The sequence below is a fragment of the Cupressus sempervirens genome, chromosome 5 (genome assembly GCF_028749045.1).
Source record: "Cupressus sempervirens isolate cs-2001-9-10 chromosome 5, ASM2874904v1, whole genome shotgun sequence".
In the NCBI taxonomy this organism is placed as follows: Eukaryota; Viridiplantae; Streptophyta; class Pinopsida; order Cupressales; family Cupressaceae; genus Cupressus; species Cupressus sempervirens.
Genome location: NC_143122.1, coordinates 978,066,686 through 978,088,058, shown reverse-complemented (window position 1 = coordinate 978,088,058; position 21,373 = coordinate 978,066,686). Strand labels below are relative to the sequence as shown.

At 33.2% G+C, this 21,373-nt stretch overlaps 1 protein-coding gene across 1 annotated transcript; it reads left to right on the top strand.

Moving 5' to 3' along the window:
* The first annotated feature begins 18,666 nt into the window (after nucleotides 1-18,666).
* Nucleotides 18,667-20,354, top strand: LOC149559208 (transcription factor IBH1-like 1). Its single transcript, XM_089833132.1, has one exon. The coding sequence runs from the start codon at nucleotides 19,194-19,196 to the stop codon at nucleotides 19,728-19,730; it is 537 nt and encodes a 178-aa protein (XP_089689258.1). The 5' UTR covers nucleotides 18,667-19,193; the 3' UTR covers nucleotides 19,731-20,354.
* The last annotated feature ends 1,019 nt before the right edge of the window (nucleotides 20,355-21,373 follow it).

Sequence of the window (21,373 nt, the reverse complement as noted above, 5' to 3'; positions counted from 1 at the left end):
ACATTCTCTAAAGTTTGAGTAGCTCCATAAAGTAGGGAAGCAATGATCCTTGATCCTCTTACATCTGATGGACTGAAAGTATGCAACCAACTTCATTCTCTATGTTAGTACCTTGATCAACCAGAAGCCTTCTATATGCCAACTTATCTAACAACCTTCCTACTTGTGACCCATATTGAGAACTAGACCCACCTATCCATGTGGCAGCAAGGCACTTGTTTGCATTGTCTAAAGATTGATCATTTCCAAAATGCAAGCATATTCCCACCATAGATCTGAGAAGATCTAACGATCAGGAAGATGAATGATATTATGTTGTTAAAAGCTGAGGAAAAGAGGGCCCACTATGATATGTGTCATATCTTCATGCCTCCATAGTCAAAACTATGGGTTGACAACCTAACCCTACAACCAAGAAATCACAAGGGAATTGTGTTATCATTGCCTCAACCATGGTTTACATCTAACCCAGTGCAATCATGTGAACATGTAGGAATCACTACTTTGCAACTTAATTTTTCCCCTAAAATTTAATCCTACAACCACGTGACTAACCATTAGCTGACTACCTGATGACCACCTCACACAGTCACAACAAAAATGTGACTTCATCCCTTCCTACCTACAAAGCCATGATAATTGCATGAACATTGGTCGCACGATTGTGCCACAAATTGTTCATGTGGCCTTAACTACTACAAAGCCATGCAACTCAAAGATATGACATTTTTCATCTAGTTGCAGCTAAGAATATAGTTAGTAAGAAAAGGGGAATGAAACTATGCCCAAAGTAGATAAAGAGAAAAATGAGGCATTGACTAGAGACTTAGGGATAAAAGATATGCATGGTGTTTTTACGTATCCTTAATTGCATGGAAATAAATGGGTCAACATATGAACGTGAATACATGGCCACCACCCTAGATGAAGGAAACTGATCAACTTATCCATTTTGTGCATGGCGATAAAAATGGGTAACACTTTTGGTGACTTCGACTAAATGGCTTCTTGCTAGACATGGAACTTGTAGCCTTAAACAATCTTTTGGGCATATAGTCAAACAAAGAATAATGATAGGTTTAAAAAATAGTTGTACATGCTTAAACATATTCAGTTTGGTTCAAGCATGACAAAAAAAGGATATTAAGAACAAAGATACTTTACACTAGTAGATATGTAGCAGCTTTGCTCACTCAAACTTCTAGAACCCTAGGAGCTTATTGAAAGCAAGGAAAACTACAACTGACACTTTGTGCTAGATTGCACTTAGGGGAAATGAAAATAGGAAATATATATAGACTATATATAGGTAGACCATACCTCAAAGTAGAGCTTAAGATGTATCCCATTCACAAGGATTGGTAGAGTTTCTCCTTCCATAGTTGAGAATTGGTAGGCATTGTGTTCTTTGCATTTTGAGATCATGAACGGGCTAGTCCACATATTATCAAACTTATTATGATGGGCCATTATACTTTTAAGAATACGCTAGCATAGGATCATATCTCCTTCTTTAAAAACTCTGAACTTGGATTTCTTATCAAACACCTTCTTAGTTTGCATCTACTAGTGTTCTATTGTTTGTAATGATTTATTCCTTTCTTCTTCAAGCTCTAACAACTTGGCATACCTCAACTTCAAAGGATCATCCTCTTCAAAAAGAATTAGATTTTCAGTAAGCTCTAATGATGGAAACTCCATAGAGATAGGTAGTTTGGCTTGTTTCCCATACACTATAACATAAAGTGAGTTGCCCAGAATTTTCTTGGGATTGATTCTATCGAACCATAAGGCTGATCTCAATTTGGAATGCCAGTCATGTTTGTTGTCTACTAAATTCCTCTTCAATATCCTCAACAAGTTTTTGTTTGAACTCTTAGCCAATTTATTATCTTGAGGATAACAATTTGATAATTTTAAAGATATACTCCATTCTTCAATACCCATTTAGTTATTCTTGTTCCCACAAATGCTAAGGCATTGTCAGATATAATGGAGTCAAGAACTCCAAATCTGTAGATTAGATCACCATAGAACTTTAAAAAAGAAATTTCATTGGTCTCCTTCAGAGCTATTGCCTCTATCCATCATGTGAAATAGTCAGTGGCAATCAAAATCCATTTGTGGCCAACACTAGAATTTGGATTAATGGGGCCCACAAAATCTATACCCCTCTTTATAAATGGTTGATAAATCAATGTAGGGGTAAGGCAGCCAACCTTTCCTTCCCAGAAAATAATCCACATTGTTTTCACTTTCTTTCCTAGGCATGAGCATCCTTAAACAGGTCAAGCCAATAATATCCAACCCTCATGATTTTATATGCTATCTTTTTTGGAGAAAACTATCCTCCTACATGATGAAACTACTCCAGAAACTTGATGTTATTGTCATTGTCAATACACCTAAGGAGTGCTCCATTCATATCTTTCCTAAACAAAAGACCATCCACTAATATGTAGGGTGTAGACTGTAGTCTGAAATACCTCCTTTTAGCCCTATCAAGTAGGGGGGACATTCTCCAATTTGTAGAAAATGTTTCATCTCTTGTAGCTAGCTTTATTGTTGACCTTTTCAGGGAGCATCTTGATTGGTTAAGATAGCTTCTACTATTTCATCTATACTTTGAATTGTTCCATTGGGTAACTGCTTACATAACCCTTTCCTTGTGACAAGTTTGGTTACTTGAATATCCACATCATATTCCATGACCCTAGTTATCCAACCATCTCTTTTCTCATTGAGGTCCTAGCTCAACAAGAACTCCACCACACTGGGATGGGCTACCATAAGATGAATCTTGTTATTAGACACCAAGTGTCTAAATTTCTTTAGGCTTTTCACTAAAACAAGCACACACTTCTCAATGAAGCTATATCTTTGTTCATACCTTCTAAGCTCTTATTGAAGAAGGCAACATGTTGTTCTATGTTTTGATCATTTTGTCAAACTAGTATTGTAGAAATTATATTCATACTGCCATATCCATACAGGGTGATGCCTTTAAAAAAAATAGGATTCACCAAAGTAGGAGCAACAAATAATGCATCCTTCATTGCTTGAAAGCTTTGTTTGGCTTCTTTTGACCAACTAAAAATAGTCTTCTTCTTAGGAGTTGATGCCAATGGCTTCAAAAAGTTTACAGTATCTAGAATAAAATGTTTGAAAAAGTTGATTCTCCCAATAAAACTTTGTAATCTCTTCTTATGATGTGGCAAAGGAAATTCTAGGATGGTTTCAACCCTCTTAGGATTAATGGTGATGCCTTATTTAGATACAGTGTATCCCAATAACTTCTCCTCATGGAAAACAAGCAGACACTTCTTTGGATGTAGAGATATGCCAAATTCTCTCTATCTCTCTAATATTTTCTTTAAATGTTCAATGTGGTATACATCATGCTTGGAGAAAACAATGATGTCATCTAGATAAATTAGCACAAATTTGTATATCAGATTTTTGAAAGTCATCTCCATGGCCTTTTGAAAAGTTTCCCCTTCATTAGACAAGCCAAAAGGCATCCTCTTATAAGCCATGGTACCCCATTTCATGGTAAATTTAGTTTTGAACTGGTCTTCTTTCTTAACTAGAACTTGATTATAGCCAAAATATCTATCAAGGAGTGAAAAACTTTCTAAACCTGAAACATATTAGAGCATTTTCTCCATAGATGACAAAGGATGATAGTCCTTCAATGGTGCTCTATTTAGGTCTCTAAAGTCAACACACAACCTTAGCTCTCCATTCTTTTTTATTGATAGGAACAAGATTTGATACCCAACTGGTGTGTTTGATAAGAAATATTATTTCACTCTTAATAAGCTTGAAAATCTCATTCTGCGTTAAGGGTTCTAGCTTTGGATTAATAGGCCTTTTCTTTTTCCTTATGGGTTTGGAATTGGGCTCTAACTCAATGGTATGTTGAGAAAGGCATGGATCAAAACCCTTGAGGTTAGCATATCCCCAAGAAAAAACATCATTATAATCTTGGAAGAGCTTGACATAAGATTGCCTTTCTTCAACAGGAATTGCTTTGCCAAAACTTAATTTCTTTCCCTCTTCAATCTCAAGATCTTCATAATAATCTTGTTGAACTACCAAGCTAGTTTTATTCTTCTTGAATTGGTCATCTATGTTAAAGATAGATTCTAGAGTGACCAACCCCTTGGGCATTTTATTTGAATTTAGTTGTATAATCTGATTACCATATTGCTCCTTCATTTTCTATTGATTAAATGCTAAATGCCAATCTTCCTCAAGTAGAAAGTTTAAGATTCATTCATCACTATCAAATACTTTCCAATTAACATCATTTTCAGGTATGGAGGGTTTTACCATAACTTTGACATGTTTTTATACATCTTTGCTAATGTTTTCAACTATATCAATTTGTGCTCCTACGACAGTCAATCTATCAGCATGTTGATTCAATCTTCTAGGGATGACAACTATATTAAAAGCACCAAAATCTTCAATTATATCTCACACTCTCTATTTATACTCATTCAATTTTTCATTCTTAGTCATGTGAAACTCTCTTACCTAGTTGACAACTAATTCACTATCTCTACACACCTTTATGCATTTGATACCCCTCATATTCATTTGTATTGTTAGTGCATGTAAAACTGAAACAAAAGGTTGCCTACTATTTATCTCCCTAAGGAGAGATCAACATTTCTCCCCTAGCTAAACCATTCTTGTTCCTAGAGCCATCAAAGTATAACTCCTAACCTAATTTTGTTGCTCAAGCTGATCAGTTCTATTTTTTACAAGGTTTGGCATTACTAGCCTAGATTCTTGGAAGACATTAGGGATACTATCAATTTGACTATTTCTATCTTAGAGGACAAGGTCTTCCTCTTGATCAAGTGTAATAAAATTAGCGTTGATCACATTAGGTGTGTAAGGTTCAATTTGGTTTTTGGAAAGTAACTCAGGCCTGATTGTTACTTTGGTTCCATATCTGGTCCTAAATAGCATATGAGAACAATCTACTAATAGATAGTCTCCTATCTTGGTTGTGAATTCTCTTGACAAGAAAAGGTCAATATATGGGAGAAAATATATCACAAAGATATCTTCGATAGAAAAGGTAGGACATGCATGGAGTGTTAGGCTTGTATTATTTATGATACCTAAGGTGTTATCACATGAACCATCTAATTGGACCACACCCATTTCCAATGGTTCATATTTTAAATCTAGCTGGTTTGTTATTTTCTTGGGCATGACAGAGCTTGTAGCCCTACCACCCACCATACAATTATGCACCAAATTGTTTCCAATAATCAATGAAACATAAAATGGTGGGGGTTTCACATCCTTACCTTGGATTTGATTTCTTTTCTTGTTGTCATCTTGGGTAGTAGCTCCTTGATTTCAAAATATAACCTTCAAAGGCTCATTAGTAACTTGATTTGGAATATCTACTGCCAAGGCTTCCTTTAACAAGTCAACTTGTCCTGGAATAGCTAGAGAATCACACATAGACATGGTGATACTCATCCTTTTAATATTTTACACAATGTTAAATGCCACAGTATCATGCACCCTTGTTTGAACCTTAGAAAAAACAAGGTGTACTAGTTGTTGTGGATGTTCTTGAGTGGAAACATTAGTACTTCTTTGTTTTTCTTTATTTTCTAAAACTAAGGATGGATTTTTAGTTGGTACATATTTACTTGTCCTTGCATCATTTTTTAGGGCTCTTTTCTTTTCTCTAGTACAGACACCACTTGTGATATTATCTCTATTCACACCACAATGTTCTTCCACTTACCAATTCATGAATGTAGTATCCATAGGAGGAACCTTTGGTTGTCCCTCAACATCAGCACTAGATGTAGGTTATGAGCTAGAAGCACCTTGAACCATTAAGGCTCGATTAATCATTACATTAGAGTATGCAACGTAATTGTGTTTCTAATTACAAGGTTAACACCACTCATATTCTACTGCAAGGTTATTTTGAGTGGGGATCATATCTCTAGTAGTATTTGGAGGAGGGGCAATATTCATAGGACTTGGATTATAAGGCCTAAAAGGTCTCTGATTAGAGTTTTTCCTATTAGGTTGGCATTGACTCTAAAATTTCTATTAAGTAGGCTTTGCATGAGACTTTCCATTCTTTTTTGGCTATCTCTTAGCTCGTGCAATTTTGATGGACCTACAATTGCTACTTCTTGGCTTGGAATAGCCAGTACTGGATTGAATAGTGGTTCAACCAAAGGTGTATTGGGTTGGATATCTAGATATATATGCATTGTAGGCCTAGGGGAAATCTTACCCACTTGAATAGGACTATTCTTAGCTCATATGGCTATGTCATAACCTTGTGGTAATGAGTAACCTCCCGTAGATTGTATCATAATAGAGATATCACTATTCAAGATTCTTAAATAGTATAGAAAAGAATGCTCTTTTGAAGGCCTTACTTGAACTGGTATTCTACTCCATGTTCTTTAAAATATGTAGTTAAAGTCCACCATCTACTCATGAGGAGCCCATTTGATGGTCATGAGTTGCTCAACTAGAGACAAAATGTTTGACTTGTCTTCGAAGTGTTTTTTTAGGACATCTCCCAATGCATCCCATGAAGTGATTGATCCCACAGCAATACTTCAAAACCATTGCAAAGCTTTCCCTTTGAATGAAGCTGCAAGAAACTTCACAAAAAAATCCTCTTCTATAATATGATGCGCATTACATAGTGTAGAAATGTCTCTAATATGCTCAAATACTATTGTCTAGACCTCTCTAGTGAAGTTTGGTAAACTTTTTAGGGTAGTTGGGGGAATATCATGATGTTGAAAAAAGAGTAGTGGACTCCCTTTGTTGAAAGGAACAAAATAAAACTATCTTTCCATTGGTGCTTGAAAGATTCCTCTTCTTGGGATAGTGACTTGCCTCACAATAACAATAAGAGTTCATAGTGGAGGGGTAGATCAGGCACTTCTCATATGAATGAGGGTATCTTAGATTCTTTCAATTGTTCTAACTTTCTTCCTAGGTGGGGATAGTTCTCTATATTCAAAACTTGGAGAGCTACTCCTTGTCTACACTTTTCTCATAAATCATATGTAGTTATCTCTTTCTATAGTTAAATTCACTATATTCTATGCCTTTACATAGGTTGATTTACTATTGTATACACCAACAAAAACAATAAAATAATGAGAAAAGGAAGAAAAAACTTTTCTCTCAGTCCCATAGGGCATGCCAAAATTGTTATCTCTAAAAGTTGCACCTAGACTAGATTCTAACTCAATCAACTTTGAGTAACATGGAAACACTCCTAGGTAGTGAGTACCTAATTTAGGAGTGAATCTTTGGGTTATAGGCCTATTCCTTATGATGTTTCACTAATTTACTTCTCCAAATAGGAAAATAAACTTGAGGGGGAAAGGAATAGAAGGATTGCTTGGAAATTTAAATATTTAAAAAGTAAAATGGGGTGATACACTAGATGGTAGGATGAAGATATTTCTGGCCTAACTCGGTAAAACACTTCTAGGCAGCTAACAAGAACATAATATTGCAAAGGGTCATTCACATATAAATATTTCACAAGGAGGATATAATTCAAACAAGATGTTAAAGGGAATGCTAGCATTCACAATGTCACAATTTGAAAAAGAGTAGAGTATCCTGACTTGCAATCTACATGAACAATCAAATCTCTCTTGTAGTTAAAACTAAGATAGAACCTAGGGATTCAAAGAGTAAATCTCAAGAGATCCTATCAAATCGGAAGCTTAAGCAACAAGGAGACATAATAAGGGTTCTAAGGTTGTTCCTTCATTTAGATCTCAAAGGTCATTGAACAACATTCATTAAGATTGACTATAATAAAGTGGTTTGTAGAAGAAAACCATGAAGGACTCCTAGAAGATCTTGACAATACTATCTTGCATAAAACTTCAAAATGCCAGCCCCTTCTCCACATCTTGGGAATCCTTAAATAGACTAGGATTGCAACAAGCTTCATATGAGAGGGGCACATGTTAGAAACTCACTGGAAGAGTATAGATATTCAGGGACCAAGAACTTACATTCACATTTATGTTCTATACTCTCCTCATCATGGGTAAGGCCAAGAGTTTCTTGCTATAGGAGAGCCTTAACTTATTTTGTTGTTCTATGTTGTCTAAAGATAAAATCCTGAACTACCCCACTAGTGTAGCCATTAACAACTGCAACTTCGAGATAAATCATATCTTCTTGGTGATCGTCACATGAAAATAATCTGATCTAATCTCCATCATCTCCATACTAAATTGTAGATCTAATATTCATTAAAACTTGGCCATTTGAATCACCAACTCATCCCTTCGATGGATGCCAACCAACATGGCTCTATCTCTATATCATTATTTCACCACATTGGGGTCAAATAATAGTTGACCACCAAATAACACCTACATGTCACAACATGATAGGCTGAGCTCGCCACCTTTTGCCTTTTATTGATATATTACTCTGTTGACTAGGTTGACTCGTGATATCATGATATTATGATCTTATAATTAGGAGGCACCCCTTATTGACCACCTTGTTTCCTTTTGAAAAGTGCCACATATCATCCATTGATTTGTTGTATTTATAGTAGCTTGCTAGATGGGCCTGCTAAGACACTTGTCCTATAGGCACTTCCCTACATTGTTTAAAATCCTTGCAACTTCAAAATATGGGCAAGCAACACTTGTTGATCCCAAAAGATTGAAAGATCATAAAAATTTGTAAAATTATTATATTTCCCTTAGATATTTATGGGCCCACAAAACACTCAACATTCACCTCATTGAACACGTAGACCCTTGGTGAATCAACATGAAGTAATTGGCACATATTCCACCTCAGCAACTACTTAGTAGCCTTGGAATAACTGACCCCACATGTCCACATGTCAAAAATTCATTCCCCCAAATTCCTTAAACATCTTGCATCTTTGAAAAGTAGGGAAGTGTCAGCCATCAATCTCCACAAGATTGACATTGAATGAAAACGGTGACCACTTACTACCCATGTTAGTGCTCTGACCAATGAAATAACACTAAACTGCCAACATGCCCTAACATGTCTCTGAGATGTTCTAATAAACTCAACTTTGGGGCCCACAAGGGAGATGACATCATGAAATCCACATGTCAAAACCTCACTTCACTGCATTCTCTAAAGTTTGAGTAGTTCCATAAAGTGGGGAAGTGATGATCGTTGATCCTCTTACATCTAACAACCCACAAACATGCAACCAACTTCATTCTCTATGTTAGTACCTTGACTAACTAGAAGCCTTCCATATGCCAACTCAACCAACAACCTTCCTACTTGCAGCCCACACTAAGAACTAGACCCACCTATCCATGTGGCAACAAGCGCTTTCCTGAATTGTCTAAAGATTGATCATTTCTAGAATGTGGGCATTCACTCATTAAAAATATGAGAAGATCTAATGATTAGAAAGATGCATGATATTATGATGCTAAAAGCTAAGAAAAAGAGGGCCCACTGTGCTATGTATCATCTCTTTATACCTTCGTGGTCAAAACTAGGGGTTGACAACCTAACCTTGTGACCAAGCAATCAAAAGGGAATCGCATTATCGCTACCTTGACCATGGTTTACCTCTAACCTATTGTGACCATGCAAACAAGTAGAAATTACTGGTTCACAACTTAGATCTTTCCCCCAACATTTATTCCCATGATCATGCAACTAACCATTAGTTGATTTCCTGATGACCACCTCACATAGTTATGGCAAAAATGTGATTGCATCCCTTCCTACCTATGAAGCTACAATAACAACCTGAACATTGGTCGCACAATCATGCTACAAACTGTTCATGTGGTCTTAATTGCTATAAAGTCATGCAACTCAAAGATATACAAATTTTCACCTAGTTGCAGCTAAGAACATGGTTAGTAAGAAAAGGAATGTGACACTATGTCCTAAGCAGATAAAGAAAAAAATGAGACATTGGCTAAAGAATTAGGGATAAAATATATGCATGGATTTTTTACGTATCCCTAATTGCATGGCAATAAATGTTTCAACATATGAATGAGAATACATGGCCACCACCCTAGATGAAGGAAACTGGTCAACCTATCCATTTTGTTTATGGTGATAAAAATGGGTAACAACAATAACAATGCATTGGCCACAAGGCATGTATAAATGAGGATGTACTATAAACACCCATGCATCCACCCACTAGATGCATCGACCATATTAGCTTCTAAGTCTAGAAAAAAGAAATTTTTAGCATTGACATTTTATATACACAAGTGGAATCATTATATCACCCAGTATAGTATAGTCATGATAGTCAAACCCATGTCATGAAATCTTTCTAAGAAAGACATAAATAAAGTGTACGCACACACACTCATCAACCCAAGCATGAACACATGAATGGAAATAATTTAATGACATGAAATGATATTTGAATTTAATACACAAAAATTTAATCCTTGTATATATATATATATATATATATATATATATACGATAATTCTTTTTTACAATCCTAGTCATCTAATGCAAATTGATATAGGATTCATAAATAAAATATTTATAATCCAAGAAAGATATTTTAATTTTAAGGGAGGAAATGAATGCCAATGGAAAATCAGGAGATTCAAATAGTGTTTTAGAGGGAGTGTGTGGGAGATGATGGAAGATCTTTTTTTGTGGTTTTTTTTTTTGTAGATGAAGAATTTTTCCTTATTTGTTTTCAAGATGTGTTAGATTCATTCCTTTACAAAGAGTGACTCATTATGGAGGCAATTATAGAAGTGAGAGTTTTGTATGTTTTTTCATTCCTTTTCTAGCCAACTATAGAGGAAGCCTCTTGTCTTGGTAGGGTATCCAGGGAATTTTTTTTTTGTTTGTCTAGGTCAATATATTTTGTCTACCTTTTTATTTGGTAGACATTATTTTTCCTTGTGCCTAGTTTATTTTGGCTCTAGATGTGGAAGGATGCTCCATTGTTCTTGATGGATCTTTGTGTTTGATAATATTGTGAATATGCTAGATCTAGGTCTTTTTTATAAAACCTATACCCTTAGTTATATATTCCCTCCACTTCGATCTTGGGATGAATATTCTTAGCTAGGATCCTTTAGGTTAGTATGGTAATGGAAAATTGTTTCCTTGAGCACAATCGATAGAAAGTATATTTTTTATGCCAATGTGGTTGAACAAGGATAAAGGAGTTTCATCTATTTTCCACTAAATCTCTCAAATAATTGATTTGATCTAATATTGTACCTTGTATAAAAGGTGGTCATGTTCCTAATTTTAGATCTTTTCATATTCTTACCTATACACTATTAATGTTTCTCTCTATTTATTTTTAAAAATGTGTGGAGAGATTTAAAAAAATCTTGGTGGTAGAAGACTTATAACTTGGTTTGGTAAGTCTATACCCATCTATGGGCATGATACCTAGTATTTTAGGCTTCACTCTACTCTACCATTTTTGGTTGGGGAATGCAATAGGTTTTAGGTTTGTTATGAACATCCTTGATAACCTAGGGGAGTGTCTTGTTGGCCACGATGAGGGTTTGGCCCATTTACTTTGCTTCTTCATCTTTCACAATTTCTATGGATTTAAAGGCCTCTCCTTTAAAGGTCGAGGATATCTTCATGAAAAATAATGTTTGCAACTAATGTGAGATTATTATTTTTGTGGATATTTGGATGTAGGATGGATTCATATAGTGCTCTTATTTCTATGTGTCTCTTCAATTTTTATTCAGGACTATAGAGGTGGTATCCTTTTTTATTAAGGTGGGAAGGTGGTTTGTAAATGGTTGTGGAAATCATGTTACACAATGTGGAAGTTTAGGAATTCTTTCAAAAAACCATTATTAGAATTCTCTAGTCTATGGTGTGTGGGATGTGTGTCATAATGACCTTTTTTGACCTCTATGTTGTAAATGTCCAACTATTGCCTCTTGTTCTCCAACAAGCCTATTTGAGGAGTGATAGTGACTTTATTATTAGTGTGTCATTTGTGAATTTTATTTATAATAGTCAACACCTTTGGTATGGTGTAGTTGATTTCTTAAAATCCTCTAGGTTGTGATGATATACTTGGGTCATCCAACATGCTTGGTTGTCAAACTTCATATTTTTTTATTTTTTTTGTAAATCTAGGAGATTAAACAACATAGTTTCCAATCCATATACATGTAATAGGTATCTTAGAAAAAATATATGAAAAAGTTAAAATTTTGAAAAAAAAATCTTAGAAACCAATAATAAGGGACAAACCAAATAAAATTAATCTCTGGATTCATCTCACAATATTAAATTTGTGCAATTTTATTGTACCCTCTAACTTATTTAAGGGAATGATATACTAAAAACAATGTAAAGTAGGGTGAAGGTACTTGATCTTTAGTTTCAACAATATACACCACAAATTTCAAGAGGTAACAATTTAAAAACCCCATTATATCATTTAAAATCTTCTAAAAAATCAAAGACATAAGGCTAAATTATGGAAGACCTCATGGAAATGTAAAATGAAGAAGGGGGAATGAAGGGAAAGAAAAATGATAATAAGAGTGAAAGAAATTGAATCACCATGCACTGATTCTCCATCATAGGAGTCACTATTTTGAATCTTAACATTCAAAAAGGAAAATGTTCCTAATTTAAATATCTAGTTTCTCTTCCTTTTTCATAAGTGAACAATACAATTTATTTGTGTCCAAATTAAATTATTAAAAAAAATTCAAACATATGCATGGTTATTTTCTTTTTAAAGTTAGGTGATACCTACCAAATATAGGAATTATTCATCTTACATATTTAAATATGTCATAATAAATGTTTCTTAAATAAACAATATTTTATTTTATTTTATACAATGACATGAAAGAACATTATTAAAATATATCAAGATTATACTTCAAATAAATTAATAAAAATATTTCACATGTTTTCATCATATAATTGATTGATACAAATTAATATAAACAATAATAATCATAAAATTTGAATAAAACTATACATAAATACAATTATGAGTTTCTACATGACTCAAGGAACTAAATAAAATGATTCAAATTTAAGTTAGTAAAACAAAACATAATGATACATCTTGTATTTACACCTCAAGTGAGATGGGATAGATAACACTAACAAATTTTTTCAAATTTTTTTTCTCTACTCAATCAACATTTGGAAAAATGTATATTTGCACACTGATGAAAACTATCACATATACTTTTATAATTGAAAGTAGCCAATGTATAACATGCATATAGCCACCAATAATATATTTTAAAAAACTACATCTAACTAGAAATTATTTTACATTTAAGCTTGATTTGGATATATATTAATTTATGTTATAACTAATTGTCGTGACAAGTTGAATGATAATAGGAAAGGACATGTATTACATGATAAAAGAAAGCAAGGTTTAAGAATTGCTACATCCAATAATATTACCAATGTGCATAGGAAGGTAATTAATTCAACAATGAAGATCATAGAAGTAAAAAAATATTGACTAAAGTATTTGTGATCTACCAAGGTCATATCCATCTACATCCACATCATATCAAGATTATTTCATAATAAACTTAAACAAGACAAATATAGGAGTTAGAGTAGGATGCCCATTATATGTCACCACATAAGTAATAATATACTATGATAAATAATTAAATTGTACCCTATGAATCAATTCTTATGAAACTTACACTATTGGTAGTGTCTCTAGTATAGCCAACACTAAAATCTCTTCACTTCCAATAGCCTATACAATTAGAGATTTAGTTTGACTAACTATAGTACCTCAAGTCATCTTCTAAAAAATCATCTTTCCCTCAAAATTCTTTTGCACAATCTCAAGTTATATTGCAAGTAATCTTACATTGTTAATCATTGTCCTACAAAAAACTAAGCTCAAAAGTAGTCACAACTCTTCTATATGATTTTAAGTTTTTATCACAACAATCACACATATAAAAAGACTATATATAATATATGATAATCAATTTCCATTGAAACACCTTTTATTAGTTATCATAGTTTGGTAGGGACCAAATACTAGGAACATAGCATATCTCAACAAAATATGATTTAAAAAATAAAAAAATCTTTATAGGTGAATGTAGCCCAAGTTCTAACATGTCATGATTTTTAAAGTAAATAAAAATATTTGATGAAACTAAATAGAATATTTACTTACATTGGTGTTGGCATTCTGATGGGAAGTGGATAGATTAGTCAATGTAGTGATGTGTTTGGTTTTCACTGATGGTAACCTAGCCATATAAATTTAGTGGATTGACTTCTAAGAAAAGAAGATGATTAGTAAGGAGTTAACTACATTGACATAAGGGAAAAAAGATAAGTGCATAAACCAGTGGACATGATGACTAACATCACAAGGTTATTATGGCGGAGATTAGCATGTAGTGAGAATCAGGTGGTGCAGTCATAGGTACAACATATATATGATCAAAGGGATCTTAGAAGCATATGAAGTTATAAGATGACAAACTCATCTTCTTGATGTAACAATCTTGAATCAATGACCAATGATAAATATGAGTAGTGTGGTGAGATCAGGTGTTATGATGACATATATTAATCATCAAAGATATGTTGAGGTGGTAGTTGCGGATCAAAGTGAGGAGGGAGAGAAGATTCTAGAAGAAGGTTTGAATTCGTCAAAAACATTTTGACTTTCTCATGTAAACCCTAATATGAATTGAAGTAGTTAAGGAAAATATATTGTGCAATTGATATATGTGAAATGAATATGATGACTGAGTGCCAAGGATAAGATTTGAATGAATAGTGAAGATTAAACAACAAAATGTTTCATTATCAACTCAAGATGATGATAGTTGAGAAAAGATCTTAGGAGCAGATGAAGTTATAAGATGAACAACTCATCTTCTTAATGTAATGATCTTGAATTGATGATCAGTGATAGATATGAGTAGTATGGTGAGATTAAGTGTTATGATGACATATATTAATCATCAAAGATATGTTGAGGTGGTAGTTGGGGATCAAAGTGAGTAAGGAGATAAGATTCTAGAAGAAGGTTTGAATTGGTCGAACACATTTTGACTATTCTTAAAGAAGTCTCATCTAAACTCTAATATGAATCAATGTAGTTAAGGAAAATATATTATGCAATTCATATATGTGAAATGAATATGATGACTGAGTGCGAAGGATAAAATTTGAATGAATAGTGAAGATTAAGCAACAAAATGAACTTGTTATAAAGTTTATAAATAATTGTTCTTAATATTCTTGTGAGAGAAGTTGGACGAATTTAGTCAAGAGATTTGAGTGCACTAGTCTTTGGATCAAAGAAGAAAAAAAAGATTAAGAAGAGGGTAGAGTTAGAGTGAAAAGAATAGATTTGATATGATAGGCAAGGAGTGCTACATCTAGACCACTTTACTTGTTGTTCTATAATAGTTACAAGAAGGGAAATCCCTTAAGTGGGTGGACCTTAACCAATCTATCTATTTAAATCCTCTAACATGGAAGACTCTAAGGATGTATAGAATCCTCTACTAAGGTAGACCATAAACAATGTAATTGTATATCTAATAGTGTACAAATCACTCCTAATAGGGTGAACCTTTAGATTGGGTATTTAGAGCTCCTAATAGAGAAAACCTCTTTACTGTAGTAAAAAGTTTGTGTGTATCATCCCCACCATGGTTTTCTCCCTCTTGTAGAGCATTTCTATGTTTAATTTTTTTGGTCATGTGTGGTAATTTTGTGGATTTTTGAAGTCATTTAATTTAATTTTATTACATTAGTTATTTTTTGTATATTTTGGAAGCTTCTATTAAGCTTATTTTCTTTAGTGGTTTAATTAGTAGTTTATCTGTTTGTACTAATTAACCCCCCTCTTACTACTCCTAAATAACAACATTTGGTGAATCCACTTGATTAAAAATTTCCTTAAGCTACCATTGAGTCACCCTTCTTTTATATTTTAAGTTGTATATTTGATTATTTTATATTTGAGATTGTTTTCAAAATTGATTTCATATTATGCATGCATTTCTTTTTTAGGGATTATGTCTAATTTATGATGATTTCTAATCCTTCCTCAGGTGGATTTTTATTTTTCATGTCTTAGTCATAATTTTTCATCAATTATTAGACATCATTATCTTCCACTTAGAGTCATTATGTGGTTTAATATACTTTTAAATTTGAACTCCTTCTTTCTTTTGTGATAGTTTCATAATATTTTACCATAAGGATGGTAGTTTGTCTCCCATAAATTTAATAATCCAAATTGTATGTATGTTTCATTCTTCTTAGAACTTGTTATTACTTTTTCTTGTATTTTTCTTTTCATCTACTCCTTCTGTGAACAATATGAAATATTTCTTCCTCCACCATTTACTTCTTCAAACTTCCTCCATAGCTAAGATAAAATTTATACATATTCTTTCTATCACTAAAAACAATATTGTGTTTGACTTGTATCCATTCTAACAATCCGAGACATTATGAAAACATTGTCTAATCATTGCTACCTTCCATACAATGTAAGAAAATTTACACATTATGGTATCCTTTAAGTTTCTTACATTTGAAATCTTTATTATTTTCAACACCTTGTACATAAGGGTGATGAAACATTTGAAATTCCTAGTCTTTGTAGTTGAGGTTAAATAAAATCACTCAAGGGAGTAACTAATTTATTCTCTTACATAGAAATCAAATTCTTTGTTTTTTTTTTTCTACATGTTTTGTCTATAATCTTTAAATAGATATCATCTCAAGAATTAAAAAATACCAATAAAACAAAAGACGAATTTGCAACATTTTTACAAATTTTACACTTTCAAATGACACATTTACTATTGTTCCAATACACTATTCACCACACATGACCAATCAGTACTACATAGAACTAAAACATACAATTGAAACCACTCCCATTATTTTACATCATAATATCTCTCAATATCTCCCAATTTTTTATTCAAAAACGACACATGATCCTCTAAGCTTTATTGTCAAAGTTTCCTTTATCTTCTAGATTTGTTTTAGTAACCATCATTATCATTTCAATATATTAGATACTCATTTAATTTTTTTGGGATCTATTGATATTTATTTAACATGTGAATTTATTTACTAATTTTTATTATCATTTTGATATATTAGCTATTAATTAGAATAAAACTTAGATCTATTGTTATCTAGCTAACATGAAAATTATTTACTATATTTTTAAAATTTCTTAAACTTCAAATGAAGTAAATCAAGGTAATTTAAAGGAAAGATTTCAATTATTAAATTATACAAAGGTATTTTAAATGAGTGAGACAAATTTTTATATCATTTATTTTCAAAATTATGAAATTATTTGATTGCTATTTTAAGATACTCATTTTTTAAGAGGGGTAAATGTTTAGATACAAAGTCATGAATCTGTTAGGTCACTAATGAGAGACCTCATGCTTATTAAAACATTTGATAATAGCAATTTAATGAAATTTGAACATTAATGCCAAGAACACCAAGATTACAACTTGACTATTCCAACATACCATGTTGATATTGTTATGGGCATATTTCGATATGATTTAATGTATTATATTTTTAAGCCTCTAAGAAAGATCTTTATTCTTAAAAGAATAATTCATCATTCACTTTTACAATTTATTTCCTAACAAATTAGAGATAGCCTTTACCATTAGGAGGTGGAATGGAAAATAGTAGTTTATAACACCCAAGAAAACCAACTACTCCATGACTACCATAGGTAGCATAGGCAAAAGGATATTTATTTAACTAGTAAATGGTTGCTTGGACACATGGACTTCCGGTTTTAAGGGCAATGAGAATCATAGTCCCAAATTGGGAATTAAAAATGTCTCTCTTTCCCTTTAAAATAATATGTGAATGCCCACAAAAGATGTAAAGCAACATGTAAATTGATTTGTGGGTCACGGGGATGAATAATGAATGAGCTAGAAACGGGCAGCAAGTTGTTATAAATGTGAAGTGTAATTAAGACAGTTGTGCCACAAGGTCATCAAATGGAAAATATGTGTAATTGATTATGGCCAAGAAAATAGTAATACAATGAAACCTCATAGACTTTGATTGAAGTGATAACTAAAGAGATGTGATTTTTTCATGGAATCTCATATGTGGAAGAGAATGAATATGAGCACATGGAAGATAATTGACTTGACTTGTGAAACTAAAGTAGGAAACCGACATCTCATATTTAGTATGGTTGAAAAACCATGGGCAAGAGTTCAATCAAATATGGGAATATGTTTAGAGTACAATGCAAAAAGATATGGTAAAAAAACCCTAAACAGACCCTATTATGCAATAATCAAGCTTTAATGCTGAATAAAAGAACATGGGTTCCCTCCACTTTTACAAGTGGGAGGCATGAGAACACATTAATAGTGTTGAAATATACAAGTGGGTGGCATGAGAAACGTTAACACTGTTGATAATATTAATAAGGGTGGGTGTAAAGGTGAGGGTAATGTGGGTCATGCATGCATGTGCAACCATGTGGCATGTCGCTAGGGAAGGCCCCACTCTCCACTTACCCACAATTTCATTATTTTTTAATGTCACTTTCTTTATTAACATTGTTATGTTCTCCCTATTTCCTTCGCCTATGCTTTCATCATCTATGACATTTTGCTGAATGTCAGGCCATGTTTGCAGGCCTAACAAAGAAATTTATGTCTGTACTTTCTGCCATTCTAATATTTTTAGTGCTCGCCCAAAACTATCACCCTTCTCAATATTGATTTCAAGCCACAGTACTTTCAAACTAAAGAGGCAATAGCAGGTATATACATATGAGTATACCTGCATATGTACCCATATATTTCATTTGTATATATATGGCGGAATCGCTTATATGGGTGTCATGGAGTAAACTAAAACCATGATCTGATTTGTCTTTGTTTTGATGGTTTTGCCATTGCAATCTTGCAGACTTTGAAGCCGGTCTTGCTTCTAGGTTAAGAAACAAAAACAGTTTAGGTCAAGTCCAGTCCTGCAACAATACATCATTATGCCAGTTGTAGTTTTCTTTGATTAGCTTAGCTTGTACCAGGGTGCATACATCTGAGATTTCTCTGTTTGGGTAGTTTTTTGAAAGATATTTCAGGCTACTCTTGTCATAAGAAATGAATATCCCACCAAGTTCTTTCAGGCAGAAATACACGACAAGGCTTCTGAGGGCACTCAGTAGCGTTGATAAAATTAGAAACAACAAGGAGTTGAGCTTGCTGAAGAGGAGAAAGAGAATCAAGCTTGTGGCAGACATTTCCCTGGCTCTTACATCCAATGGGAGTCTTTGGAGCCATGCTTTGATATCAAAACTATCCAAGATTAACAAGGACAAGACCCTCTTGCATAGAATTATAGGGAGGAGAGAGATGAAAAAGAGTAACATGAAGAAAGTAAGGAGGAGAGCAGTGATGAAGAGGAGGAAGGAAACATGTCAAATGAAGGTGATGAAGCCAAATCCCTATGAAATTGCAAGGAGCATGGTGTCCCAGAGAACAAAGCTGCTCAAGAGACTCATCCCTGGTGGGGAAGCCATGGACAGTTGCTGTCTATTGAAAGAAGCTGCAGATTACATCATCTCCCTCAGAACTCAGGTAGAAGTCATGCAATCTCTTGCAAATAATGCTACTCGGCAATCTAGACAAACTCTCTAATGATATAAGATTCATCACATACAGTATGTATATACTCATTGTGTATTGCTTGTTATTAGAGACTCAAAACTCAATATATATCAACCTTATGTCCGATCCAAGGATGATGCCATGCAATACCCAGGTCTAGGGTTAGAATCCATGGACTCCTCCCTCATCAAAGGATTTAAAAAAGTACCCTTGTTTACAATGTTTTACATTATCTTCTCTTGTCTTGCTCTCTTCTTTCTGATGATGATGATGGATCCTATATTTTGATCTCAAACATTGAGAAAATAAACTCACTCAGCTATTACCAAAAGCTATGCGCATTAATGCCATGTTCTTTTCTTTCCCATGTTTCTTTGCCAGCTTCTTTAGGTGTTTTCCTCTATAGTTACTGTTATGGTACCAATTCCTACTGTTTGTAATTATCATATCCACTATACTGCAAAGCTAGAGATTATTCTGAGTTGCTTCCATGCAAAATGTGAAGAATGTAGTCGTTTATCTTTGCATACTCCCATGGCAATGTGTGACAATAGTATCTTATTTGTTTCCTTTCAAATAATGCAGAACATATGTGTGTATATATATTGTACATACCATTTTAATGCAATTTTCTTCTACATTCCATATGAACAAGGTAGATTGGTATTTTCAGCACAGCTCGAGATTTCTCTCTGTTGGCTTTTTTACCATACTTAAGAATCATCTAATCCAAATCGGCTTGTTGGACCTTAGTAAAACTATATTGGAAGATTTTCTATTTCATATTCTGGTTTTGCACTAGATTTGTGAATGTTTCATCCTATTTTGATCTAAGATTTCATGCAGTGTGCTGCAATTTCTTTTTTCAGTCGAGTAGATCGTTTTACAATTTGAAAGGAAAGTTTTAAAGTATTTGTAATACAAAGCTTTATGTAGTAGATTATTCCCAAGGTGCCATGATGAAACTGACCTCAGCAAGAAATCATGGTATTAGAAAAATTGAACGCCCAGGTTACAGTTAGGGCGCAACCGGGGTGCTCTAGCTTCCCATTCTATCCAGTCATTCTATCTATCAATGTCTTTATTGAGTTTTATTGGATCTCTCATTTTATAAATTTTTATTGAGATTTTTTATTATTGATAATTAATTTTAGCTATCAGATGGTTGAATTTCTTCTATTAAGAGTCGAAGACTGAGGGATATGTATTCATCTCAAAAGATTAGAATCTCCACTCAAGAAAAACTAGGGCAGTTTCCCATGTGATTGCTAAGCTTCCCCTGCTCAAATTTTTTAGGAGGAAATTCTGCTACTTTTAGAAGTCATTGTAAATAAAAACTTATAGAGAAAAAATAAGACATAGATGTGGTATTTGTGATTTTGTGCTATATAAGTTGTGCTTCTTAATGAAAATAGAAAAGATTTCAATTTATCCCTTCCCACTAATTAAATCTTTGGAACATTTCAAAAATCTTTCAAATCTAACAACAATCCAAAACCCTATTTGCTAAAATATAAGTTTCTTAAGCATATCCTACCAAGCTCTAAAATTAAGATACCCAATTCACTAAAATATAAACTTTCTTAACCAAACCTTGAAAGGATACAATATTGATTTTTTCTTAAATCTATGCATACTTAAGCCTCCAAAATATTTAACTTTATGAATTCTAT